Source organism: Zootoca vivipara, chromosome Z2 (assembly GCF_965207765.1).
Source record: "Zootoca vivipara chromosome Z2, rZooViv2.hap1.1, whole genome shotgun sequence".
Classification (NCBI taxonomy): Eukaryota; Metazoa; Chordata; class Lepidosauria; order Squamata; family Lacertidae; genus Zootoca; species Zootoca vivipara.
Genome location: NC_142585.1, coordinates 5,125,874 through 5,138,977, shown reverse-complemented (window position 1 = coordinate 5,138,977; position 13,104 = coordinate 5,125,874). Strand labels below are relative to the sequence as shown.

General features: G+C 45.1%; 1 protein-coding gene across 2 annotated transcripts in view; it reads left to right on the top strand.

Annotated features, from left to right (window-relative positions):
- Positions 1-6,333: 6,333 nt before the first annotated feature.
- The window catches only part of LOC118083808 (phosphorylase b kinase regulatory subunit alpha, skeletal muscle isoform), a 40,012-nt gene continuing 33,241 nt past the window's right edge, over positions 6,334-13,104 (top strand). Inside the window, exons 1-4 of one of the 2 annotated variants that reach the window (XM_088664430.1) lie at positions 6,334-6,535; positions 9,886-10,044; positions 11,821-11,868; positions 12,186-12,354. In XM_088664430.1, the coding sequence (XP_088520556.1) occupies positions 6,458-6,535; positions 9,886-10,044; positions 11,821-11,868; positions 12,186-12,354 (454 nt within the window). In that variant the 5' untranslated portion in view covers positions 6,334-6,457. The remainder of the gene's footprint in view (positions 6,536-9,885; positions 10,045-11,820; positions 11,869-12,185; positions 12,355-13,104) is intronic. The other variant, XM_060270137.2, reaches the window with a different exon arrangement.

The following is a 13,104-nucleotide window of genomic DNA, read 5'->3' as shown; positions in this document are numbered from 1 at the left end:
CAAAAAGTTGGCGCCCAGAAGGTTGGGCCCCTTCACGGTCACGCAACAGGTCAATCCGGTAGCCTTCAGGTTGGAGCTGCCGGAAGACATGAGGGTGCACCCAGTGTTTCATAGATCGCTGCTGTCGCCATACAGGGAAAGCACCAGGTGCAGAGACAGCGATCAGCCCCCCGAGGGAGGGGGGGAGAGGGGAGACACCCAGCAACTCAACGTGGCCACTGAGATTCTGGATTCAAGGAGAGGTATGAGAGGGCTGGAGTATCTCATGGCATGGGAAGACACTCCGCCATCCCACAATGAGTGGATACCAGCCACGGAAGTACAAGAGGAATTCTTAGTGGAAGAATTCCACGCCCTTTTCCCCCACAGGCCAAAGCCCTGGCACATGGAAAGGGAGGGAGAGGGGGAGGGGCCGGAGGAAGGGGTCGCAGAAAGCAGCTCTCCATGGAGGTGGGAAGCGGAATTTGAGGATCCTGAAGATGAGGTGTGGGTTTCTCCGAGGTCGTCCACGTCAGAGGCAGGAGAGGACTGGCAGCACATTTTTACTCCCACCAGCTCTGACGCCACGGACTTTTTGGGCTTCCCGTCTTCTCAGGGGGAAGGGGAACGGTCACCGGATTGGGGGGAGATTTTTACACCCACGGACTCCGACAACACGGACTTTTTAGGCTTTCAGTCGTCCCCGGCACCCTCGGAGCCCCTAGGGAGGGGGGAAGGGGGGCCTGGGAGGGGGGTGGATGTGAGGGACAGGGGATACCGGGAAGTCCCTCCCCTCTTAAGTTCCAGCCCATCCCCAAGCGCTGGGGAGAGCAGGGAGAGCTCTGCCTCCAGCGGAAAATCAGGAAGTGGTGCCCGAGGCTCAGGCAAGGTTGCGGAGCCACTGACCCAGGTGGGACAGGAAAGGGGGAGCCCGGGGGAAGGCCAATTCCCCCGACGCCGGAATTGCGCAGAAAACGTAGGGGGAAGAGGATGGGTCTCCCAAAGCTTCTTTGCTGGAAGAAAACGCGCCAATCTCCATTCAGAGGTTCTGACACCTGACCGAAAGCATGTATATAGATCGCTCTGAGCACTGTAAATAATCAGCACTTAATAAAAGTCTAAAAGGACTATGCTGCGAGGAGTCGTTACTCTAGAGTAGCCGCATCAGCGCCTCTGACACTACCATTCGGTGGATTTGTAACTGGCTGGCTGACCGAACCCAAAGGGTGCTCATCAATGGCTCCTCCTCATCCTGGAGAGTAGTGACTAGTGGGGTGCCACAGGGTTCTGCCTTGGGCCTAGTCTTATTCAACATCTTGATCAATGGGCTTGAGGGCATCCTGAGCAAGTTTGCAGATGACACCAAATTGGGAGGGGTGGCTAATACCCCAGAGGACAGGATCACACTTCAAAATGACCTTGACAGATTAAACGCAGGCATGGCCAACAGGTAGATCGGGATCTACCGGTATATTCTCCAGGACGTTTCTGGTAGATCCCAGATAGATTGTGGGTTCCTTAGTGATCGCCAGCCTAAAAGAAAAGAAAGAGCTCTCCCCCTAAAAAAACCCCTCAAGAACTCTTGTCTTTCCCACACAAGAAAGCGCTCCTTCCCTCTTTCCAATACAGAGCGTACCAGTATGTGTGTGACTGTGTTTCTTTTCCCAAGCAGAGATAATGTGTAAGCGTGGTGTCAGCTCCCTAAGAAAAGGTCAACAACTCTGGGGAACCTTTCCTTAAAAAGTCAACAACTTTGGGGTTCCCCCCCCTTAAAAAAGATGACAAGTGGTTGTTTGATCTGGCTTTCATTCCTGGTTTCACAGGTAAACTTAGTGATATGAACCTTGAGCTACAAGGTAAAGGTAAATGCATTGGCGACATGATTAAAATAGTTTCATCCTACAGAACAAAATTTAAGCTCATGATGGCTGACCTTACAATCAAAAATTTTGATCACCTTCTTAATATGCAGGACCATCTGGGGGGAAATCCTGACTTTGTTTTTCAAACAGAGAAGTATGTAGCTGAAATTGGTTCTGTTGCTCTGGAGTTAGAAAAAAGATTTGTCGACTTCCCAAAAATTGAATTAATTGTAGAGTACATGTCATTTCCATTCCAATCTGATTTGGACATTAAAAAAATTGCTGTCACTATCAGTACAAATTACTCATTGTGGAAAATATATTTGAAAATGAGATATTAGCTCTGAAAAATGACATTTTTCTGAGGGCCCGTGCAGAAGAAGAATCATTTTGGAAGTTTGTGCGCAGACAGAAATTTCCAAATTTGAGAAGATGCAGTGAAATTTGACACTCATGTTTTGGTTCTACTTATTTGTGTGAATCTGCATTTTCATATTTAAAAATGACAAAGAGTATGCAACGTTCAAACATGACAGATGAGCACCTTAAGGATTCCCTGAAGCTGGCCCTGACACAGTACTCGCCTGATATCAACCAGTTGGTTACCAAAATGGTGATGCAGGTGTCACACTAACAGTGGATGAACGCATGTATTTTTTAAGAAATCTTGATAGGTAGGTTAATGGAGTGGGTAAAGGAGTTTGTGTGGCGTACAGTTTTGTGAGTGCTTTTATGCAACTCTCTCCCAAGAAATCTCTAAAAGTTTCTGTTGTCCCCTGTAAGAAAAGTATTTGGGCAGTGCTCCCCCCCAAAAGGTCACCCCCCTTTCCTTCTCCCTAAAAAGCTCAACAACTTTGAGCCGAACCCCCCAAAATGGGGGTAGATCACTGCCAGATTTTAATTCTGAAAGTAGATCACAGTCTCTTGGGAGTTGGCCACCCCTGGATGAAAGAACTGGGCCAAAGCAAACAAGAATAATTTTAACAGGGAGAAATGTAAAGTACTACACTTGGGGGAGGGGGAATGAAAGGCACAAATACAGGATGGGTGACACCTGGCTTGAGGTACATGTGAAAAGGATCTAGGAGTCTTGGTAGACCACAGACTTGACATGAGTCAGCAGTGTGATACAGCAGCTGAAAAAGCCCATGCAATTCTGGGCTGCATCAATAGGAGTATAGCGTCTAGATCAAGGGAAGTAATAGTACCACTGTATTCTGCTCTGGTCAGACCTCACCTGGAGTACTGTGTCCAGTTCTGGGCACCACAGTTCAAGAATGATACTGACAAGCTGGAACGTGTCCAGAAGAGGGCGACCAAAATGGTCAAAGGCCTGGAAACGATGCCTTATGAGGAACGGCTTAGGGAGCTGGGTATGTTTAGCCTGGAGAAGAGAAGGTTAAGGGGTGATATGATAGCCATGTTCCAATATATAAAAGGATGTCATATAGAGGAGGGAGAAAGGTTGTTTTCTGCTGCTCCAGAGAAGCGGACACGGAGCAATGGATTCAAACTACAAAAAAGAAGCTTCCACCTAAACATTAGGAAGAACTTCCTGACAGTAAGAGCTGTTCGACAGTGGAATTTGCTGCCAAGGAGTGTGGTGGAGTCTCCTTCTTTGGAGGTCTTTAAGCAGAGGCTTGACAGGCATATGTCAGGAATGCTTTGATGGCGTTTCCTGCTCGGCAGGGGGTAGGACTGGATGGCCCTTGTGGTCTCTTCCAACTCTATGATTCCATTACAATAACTGTTGCAGTTATTGCAATAATGGTGGCATGTATTGTTACAAAAATAATTGCATACAATAACAATTGCCATTATTATCGCAATAATGATTGCCTTTAGTACTACACTAATGATTGCCATTGCTGTAGTATTACAAAAATGAATTTCATTAGTATTGCAACGGAGGTTGCCATTATTGCAATAATTGCAGTTATTATTACAATAACAATTGCAGTTATCGCCACAATTAATGCAGTTATTATTGCAGCAAGGACTGCGGCTATTAGTGCAAATAATGGTTGCAGTTATCACAATAACGAATGCAACTGTTGGCAGCCAACGAAAAGGCCTTTTGGGTCACATGGAAGGGAGCTGAATATCAAGTGACAGCTGCCTATGCCTTTTGGAGAGACTGCTTGCTCTGATCTAAATCCGAACCCGAGTCCGAGATATGTGGAAGGCTAAATATAAGTGGCATTTCCAGGGCATTTCTCCTGACTAGCTGATGCTGCCTATTCTATGCTGCCGTTCCTGCATTTCAGTGGGTTGGGATGGATGACCCTGGGGACCCACCTCCGCCCCTCATGGTGGATTATTGCTTTCTTAGAATCATAGAATCCTAGAGTTGGAAGAGACCACAAGGGCCATCCAGTCCAACCCCCTGCCAAGCAGGAAACACTATCAAAGCATTCTTGACATATGCCTGTCAAGCCTCTGCTTAAAGACCTCCAAAGAAGGAGACTCCACCACACTTCTTGGCAGCAAGAGGCCTGTCAAGCCTCTGCTTAAAGACCTCCAAAGAAGGAGACTCCACTGCCTGGAGAAGAGAAGGTTAAGGGGTGATGTGATAGCCATGTTCCAATATATAAAAGGATGTCATATAGAGGAGGGAGAGAAATTGTTTTCTGCTGCTCCAGAGAAGCGGACATGGAGGAATGGATTCAAACTACAAGAAAGAAGATTCCACCTAAACATTAGGAAGAACTTCCTGACAGTAAGAGCTGTTCGACAGTGGAATTTGCTTCCAAGGAGTGTGGTGGAGTCTCCTTCTTTGGAGGTCTTTAAGCAGAGGCTTGACAGGCATATGTCAAGAATGCTTTGATGGTGTTTCCTGCTTGGCAGGGGGTTGGACTGGATGGTCCTTGTGGTCTCTTCCAACTCTATGATTCTAGGATTCTATGACTCCGCCGCCTCCCCCCATGCTACCGCTGCCTCAAGGGCCTCGATCCCCACCACCAGCAAAAACACCACACCATACATCTCACCCCACCCCTGTCCTACCCGTACCCACAAACAACCCGCAAATTCCACATTCTCAATAATAAAGACCTGGCCAAAGCGATATATATCTCAAAATCCATAGCCACTGTCGGCGACACAATAACCGCGACCCCGCCAATGCACAAAACAAAAACCAACCAACCAAAGAGACATTCAGGACTCCCCCGACACCACAGTTCAAGAAGGAGACTGACAAGCTGGAACGTGTCCAGAAGAGGGCAACCAAAATGGTCAAAGGCCTGGAAACAATGCCTTATGAGGAACGGCTTAGGGAGCTGGGTATGTTTAGCCTGGAGAAGAGAAGGTTAAGGGGTGATATGATAGCCATGTTCAAATATATTAAAAGATGCCATATAGAGGAGGGAGAAAGATTGTTTTCTGCTGCTCCAGAGAAGCGGACACGGAGCAATGGATTCAAACTTCAAGAAAGAAGATTCCACCTAAACATTAGGAAGAAATTCCTGACAGTAAGAGCTGTTCGGCAGTGCAATTTGCTGCCAAGGAGTGGGGTGGAGTCTCCTTCTTTGGGGGTCTTTAAGCAGAGGCTTGACAGCCATATGTCAAGAATGCTTAGATGGTGTTTCCTGCTTGGCAGGGGGTTGGACTGGATGGCCCTTGGGGTCTCTTCCAACTCTATGATTCTATGATTCTATGAAGCAGTAATAATAATAAAGCAATAAGAAAGCAGTGTTATGGCATATTAGTAGAAGGAAATAAACAATGAAAATAAAGCAGCAGAAAGAAAAATGATTTATTAACAGGAAAGCAACTTATTAATAAAGCAACTTAAGAAGAAAGCAAAAAGAAGACAGTATTATGATTGTTTTATTATTATCATTATTATTATTTTGAATAAACTTTATTTACTTTTTAAAACACACAAAAAAGAAAAAATACAACTTAAGAAGAAAGCAAAAAGAAGACAGTATTATGATTGTTTTATTATTATTATTACTACTACTATTATTTTGAAACCAAGATAGACATTTAGTGTAATGCATAAAAGCATATTTTTAGCATGATATAATATGGTGTACATGTACAATGTATATATTGCATAAGGCATAACTTTATTTATTTACTTTTTAAATCACACACAAAAAGAAAAAAATACACAAACATAATCGGCACAACTTAACCCAAAAAACTTTCAACGTAACAAAAACTCAAAAATAAAAATACATCTTAAACAAACCAACCAAAACATAAGGAAATAAAAAAAGGAGTAGACGCAGTTCCTTCTTTGCCCGCAAGGGGGTACTGCCTCCCCGCTCTTTCCCGAAACGCAACAGAAATGACCAGGAGTCGCCGGCTGTAGGTCCTGGCAGGGCGCTAGTCCACTCCGAGGACCTTTTGCGTGGGGGGGGGATGAGGATTCGGCACAGAAGCTCCGCTTCTTCCGGTGGAGCGGCTTCCGGGGATCCGCCCTCCTGCTGAGCCCCGCTTATTATTATTATTATTTTGACAACATCGGCCAAAAAAGCCCTTTTTCTGCCGGCCAGGGTCGTGTAGAGTTGAGAGTCTGCGGCGGCAGAGGGGTTAAGTGGGCGGGGCCTGGAGAGGTTGGCGACGTCGGCGCACCAGCTGGGCTCCAGAGCAGCGCGAGAGTCATGCGGAGCAGGAGCAATTCCGGGGTCCGCTTGGACGGCTATGCCCGCCTCGTTCAGAAAACGATCCTCGGGCACCAGGTCAGGCAGGCGTAGGTTCAACGGGTGGGGCATTTTCGGGCAGGCGGGAGTTCAACAGGCGGTGCCGAGAACAGAGTTTTTTTTTTTTTTTTTGCATTGAATGCAGGCATGGAAATGTGGGGCTTGAAAACCTAAACATTAGGAAGAACTTCCTGACAGTAAGAGCTGTTCGACAGTGGGATTTGCTGCCAAGGAGTGTGGTGGAGTCTCCTTCTTTGGAGGTCTTTAAGCAGAGGCTTGACAGGCATATGTTAAGAATGCTTGGATGGTGTTTCCTCCAGGCAGGCGAGAGTTCAACAGGCGGAGGGGGCGGACAATGACTATTTTGCATTGCACAAAGGCATGGAAATGTTCAGGAGGCAGGTGAATGTTCAACTAGCAGAATGGCAGGCGGGACCTTCTTTGTAGGGTGGGCACGCATAGGAACGTTCGACACACAGGTTGAAGTTCAACAGGTTTAGCGGCAGAGGGGACATTTTTGCATTCCGTGAAGGCATGGGAATGTCGGCAGGCAGACAGGCAGACAGGCGGAAGTTCAAAAGATGGAGCAGGGTACAGAGCTTTTTTCCAGTGTGTGAAGGCATGGAAATCTTCAGCACGCAGGAAGGTGGGAACTCAACAGGTGGAGAGGCAGATAGCCCTGTTTATAGGGAACGCAGGCAGGCTGAAGTTCAACAGGCAGAACGATGGGCGAGGTTTTTTGGCAGTGCAGTTCAGCACGCAGACAGGTGGATGTTCAACAGGCAGAGCAGTGGGTGGGGTTTTTTTGCAGGGCTGGCAGGTACGGAAATGTTCAATAGGCAGACAGAATTTCAATGGGCAGAGCGGCGGATGGGGCATTTTCAAGGACGAGTAGGCAGGTGGGATTTACAGGTAGAGCAGTGGATGAGGAAATTTTCAGGGGGCGCAGGCAGGCAAGAGTTCAACAGGTGCGGCTTTTTGCAGGGCTTAAAGGCATGGAAATGTTCAGCACGCAGTTCAACAGGTGGAGTAGCGAACAGCCTTTTGCATTGTGTGAAGGCTTGGAAATGTTCGGCAGGCAGGCAGGCCATAGAATCATTGAACTGTGATGCCCAGAACTGTGATGCCCAGAACTGGACACAGTACTCCAGGTGAGGTCTGACCAGAGCAGAATACAGTGGTACTATTACTTCCCTTGATCTAGACGCTATACTCCTATTGATGCAGCCCAGAATTGCATTGGCTTTTTGAGCTGCTGCATCACACTGTTGACTCATGTCAAGTTTGTGGTCTACCAAGACTCCTAGATCCTTTTCACATGTACTGCTCTCAAGCCAGGTGTCACCCATCCTGTATTTGTGCCTTTCATTTTTTTTGCCCAAGTGTAGTACTTTACATTTCTCCTTGTTAAAATTTATCTTGTTTGCTTTGTTTCACCCAGTTGTCTAATATATTAAGGTCATTTTTGAAGTGTGATCCTGTCCTCTGGGTGTTAGCCACCCCTCCCAATTTGGTGTCGTCTGCAAATTTGTTAAGGATGCCCTCAAGCCCATCATCCAAATCATTGATGAAGATGTTGAATAAGACTGGGCCCAATACAGAACCCTGTGGTTCTTCCCACTAGTCACTACTCTCCAGGATGAGGAGGAGCCACTGATGAGCACCCTTTGGGTTCGGTCAGTCAGCCATTTACAAATCAATTGAATGGTAGCATTGTCTAGCCCGCATTTGACCAGCTTCTTTACAAGAATATCATGGGGCACCTTGTCAAAGGCCTTGCTCAAATCAAGATAGGCTATATCCACAGCATTCCCTTCATCTACCAGGCTTGTAATTCTGTCAAAAAATGAGATCAGATTAGTCTGACATGACCTATTTTTCAGAAACCCATGCTGACTTTTAGTGATCACAGCGTTCCTTTCTAGGTGCTCACAGACCGTTTGCTTAAAGATCGGCTCTAGAATCTTTCCTGGTATCAATGTCAGGCTGACTGGGCGGTCATTGTTTGGGTCCTCTCTTTTACCCTTTTTGAAAATAGGGACAACATTTGCCCTCCTCCAATCTGCTGGAACTTTGCCTGTTCTCCAGGAATTTTCAAAGATTATTGCCAGTGGTTCTGAAATCACCTCTGCCAGTTCTTTTAATACTCTTGGATGTAGTTCATCTGGCCCTGGAGACTTGAATACATCTAAATTAGCCAAGTATTCTTGTATTACCTCCTTACTTATTCTAGGCTGTGTTTCCCCTGCTGAATCATCTGCCCCATATTCTTCAGGTTGGGCATTGTTTTCTTTTTTGGAGAATACTGGGGCAAAGAAGGCATTGAGGAGTTCTGCCCTTTCTCTGTCCCCTGTTTGCATTTCACCATCTTCTCCTCTAAGTGACCCCACTGTTTCCTTGTTCTTCCTTTTGCTGCGGACATACCCATAAAAGCCCTTTTTGTTGCTTTTAACCTCTCTAGCAAGCCTGAGTTCATTCTGTGCTTTAGCTTTTCTGACTTTGTCTCTACACGTGCTGACTTTTTGTTTGAATTCCTCTCTGGTGGTTCCCTCCTTTTTCCATTTTTGGTACATATCCCCTTTAAATCTTAACTCAGTTAAAAGTTCTTCAGATAGCCACCCTGGCTTCTTTAGGCTCCTTCCATGTTTCCATCTCATTGGTATTGCCTGAAGTTGTGCTTTTAATATCTCCCTTTTAACAAACTCCCAACCATCATGTTCGACCTTATGCTTTTGGCTGAGTTTGACATCCAACAAATATCTGGATAGTTGAAATCCCCCATTACTACTATCTCACTTCCTTTTGAATGCTTGGCCATCAGTTCCAGGAAGGCATCATCTGTGTCCTCAGTTTGGCTTGGGGATCTATAGTAAACTCCCACAGTGAGATCACTGTTATTTTTCTCTCCCTTAATTTGGACCCAGATACTCTCAATATGGCTTTGAAGTTTTAAATCCTGGATCTCATCACAGGTATACACATCCCTGACATATAACACCACTCCTTCTCCTTTCCTGTTTGGTCTATTTCTCTGAAATAGATTGTATCCCTCTATTTCTACATTCCAATCATGAGACTCATCCCACCGGGTTTCAGTGATGCCTATTATGTCGTATTTCGTTTGCTGTACCAAGAGCTCAAGTTCATCTTGTTCATTTCCCATGCTCTTTGCATTAGCCAGAGCAGCAGGCGGTGTCTTTTTGTAGGACAGGCAGACCTGGAAATGTCCGGTACCTAAGCAGGTTGAAGTTCAACATGCGGAGTGGCAGGTGGTTTTTTTGAAGGGCGGGAAGGCCTGGAAATATCCGGTAGGCAGGCGGATGTTCAACTTGTGGGGTGTCTGAGGGTGTGCAGGCAGGCTGGAGTTCAACAGGCCCATCTCTCCACAGAACCCCGTGACGGGCCTGCTGCCAGCCAGCGCTGACCATCCGGACGCCTGGGTCCGCGACAACGTCTACAGCGTCCTGGCCGTTTGGGCACTGGGATTGGCTTACCGCAAGAATGCCGACCGCGACGAGGACAAGGCCAAGGCGTATGAGCTGGAGCAGGTGCATAGCTGCCAAGTCTCCCGTTTTCCCCGGGAAATCCCCGTTTTTCCAGCTGTTCCTAGCTGAAAAAACAGATTTTTTTTGTTTCCCCCCGGTTTATTCTGGCGCGACGGCCATTTTGGAAATGGGGCGGAGCATGCTCAGAAGCAACTTTTGATGCTGCTCTGCCCAGTTCCAAAATGGCGGCAGTGCTACTTCCGGTCTGCTATTTCCGGCCTGGTCACTTATTTCTCTGACAGCAACTTGGCAGGTATGAGCAGGTAGCTAGGGCAGAGTTGGGAAATAAAATAAAATAAAATAGGAATGGAAAGAAATGAAAAGAAAAGAGAAAAGAAAGGAAATAAATTAAAAGGACAGGAAAAAAAGGAAAGGAAATAAATTAAGATAAAGAAATGGAAAGAAAATAATAGGGAAAGGAAAGAAATTAACTGGACAGAAAGAGCGAAAGAAAGAAAATAAGAAGAAAAGGGAAATTAAAAGAAAAGAAAAAAAAGAAATTCTGTAATGTAATAAAATAATAAATAATTCTGCTTCCAACAGAATATTAAAATAAAATAATCTATTGAACATTAAAAGCTTCCCTAGACAGGGCTGCCTTCAGATGTCTTCTAAAAGTCTGGGAGCTGTTTTTCTCTTTGACATCTGGTGGGAGGGCGTTCCACAGGGTGGGCGCCACCACCGAGAAGGCCCTCTGCCTGGTTCCCTGTAAATCCAATCCAATCAGATAGAAACGGAATATAATAACTAAGCAAAATCGGTAAAATAAAACAAGGAGATAAAATAAGAAAGGAAAGGAGAAAGCAAAGAAATGAAAAGAATAAAATAATAAATGGAATATAATAATTAAGCAAAATCAGTAAAATAAAACAAGGAGATAAAATAAGAAAGGAAAGGAAAAAGAAAAGAAGTGAAAAGAATAAAATAAAATAATAAATGGAATATAATAATTAAGCAAAATAAGTAAAATAAAATGAGAAGATAAAATAAGAAAGGAAAGGGAAAAGAAAAGAGAGGAAAAGAATGAAATAAGATAATAAATTAAATTAGGAAGAGAGAAATTGAAAGGAGATTAAAAGAAAAGAAAAATACAATACGGAACAATACAATCAGATAGAATATTGCAGAAGATAGGATAAGTTTTATTTGAATGTTTATGATTGTTGATTTGTATATTTTTGGGTTGTGGTGTATTTTTTGTTGGAATTTTAGTTGACTGTTTTGTTTTATAATTATTTTAAATTCAATAAAGGTCATTTTTAAAAAAAGATAACATAGAACACAATAACAAAGTGAAAATGAAATAAAATTAAAATAATGCTTTCCAAGGCACCATGCCTATTGCCAGGCTGCCGCCCCTCTACCCTGAAGGTTTCCCAGCGGGTGCAGAATTTGCACCCGTGACCCAAAAACCCATTCCCCAAAAGACTGGCTTTTCCCTTCTCAGAAATCCTCTTTTGGGTCCTCCTTACTGGCAATGCGTCTCCCGACCTCACACTGTAACCTTAGAGCTTGGTCAGGGCAGCTGCTTTTGGCATGTCCCAGAGTGACCCAGGGGTGGGGGTGACATCGAAACCCGATCCCCGGACCGAATACCCGGAATGCTGAGTCAAAAAGCAGAGCGGAGAAAACGAGATCCAGACATAACTCCACTGGCTGCGGATCTCCAGGTCGGCAATTTGAACCCCTGGCCGCGGGGCTGGGCTGAAGGAAGCTTTGGGGTTGTCCGTCCCGAGTTCGGGTTTTGAGTTTCCAGTGGCATTTTTCTTCCCCCCACAGAGCGTGGTCAAACTGATGCGAGGCCTGCTGCAGTGCATGATGAGACAGGTAGGGGGTCAGGCTGGATGACCTCTGGGTGTAACCCTTCCCATGTTTTTGCAACATTCACCGGATCGGATATTTGGGGTCCAGCTTGATGACCACTGGGGTGTCCCTTCCTTGCTATTCTGTGGACCACACAAGGGGGTTTTGTCCAACATTTCCCAGAGCCGATATTTGGGGTCAGGCTAGATGTCCACTGGGGTGTCCCATCCTCAATTCCCTGCCATTCTATGGACCACAAAGGGAGGTTTGTCCAACATTTCCCAGAACAGATATTTGGGGTCAGGTTAGATGTCCACTGGGGGATCCCCTTTTTCCTCCAGGTGGACAAAGTGGAGGCCTTTAAATACACCCAGAGTCCCCATGACGCTCTACACGCCAAATTCGCACCCGGCACCTGCGCCACCGTCGTCGGGGATGACCAGTGGGGTCACTTGCAACTGGACGCCACCTCCTTGTACCTCCTAATGTTAGCCCAGATGACGGCGTCAGGTAATATATTTTATTTTATTTCATTATTTCCTTCTGTTATTTTATTAACTTACTATTTTTATTTTATTTTATTCTTTCATCATTATTCTTATTATCCTTATTTTATCTATGTATTATTTTTATATTGTTTTATTATTGTTGTTTTATTTAATTTAATTTTATTCCATCATCATCATCATTATTATTATTATTATATTTATTCTGTTGTTATGTTATGTTATGTTATATTATATTATATTATATTATATTATATTATATTATATTATATTATACTACTATACATTATATATATATATATATATATATATATATATATATATATATATATATAAAATTTTCCATTCTTTCAATTTATTCTATTACTAGCTGGCCCTGCCACGCGTTGCTGTGGCTTAGTCTATGAAATGGGCCCTCAGAGTCCCCCTTCAGACTCCCCTGTAGGCCCTACTGTGGGTCAGTCTGTGAAATGGGCCCTCAGAGTCCCCCTTCCGACTCCCCTGTAGGTCCCACTTTGGCTTAGTCTGTGAAATGGGCCCTCAGAGTCCTCCTTCCGACTCCCCTGTAGGCCCCACTGTAATTTAGTCTGTTAAATGGGCCCTCAGAGTCCCCCTTCCGACTCCCCTGTAGGTCCCACTTTGGCTTAGTCTGTGAAATGGGCCCTCAGAGTCCCCCTTCAGACTCCCCTGTAGGTCCTACTTTGGCTTAGTCTGTGAAATGGGCCCTCAGAGTCCCCCTTCAGACTTCCCTGTA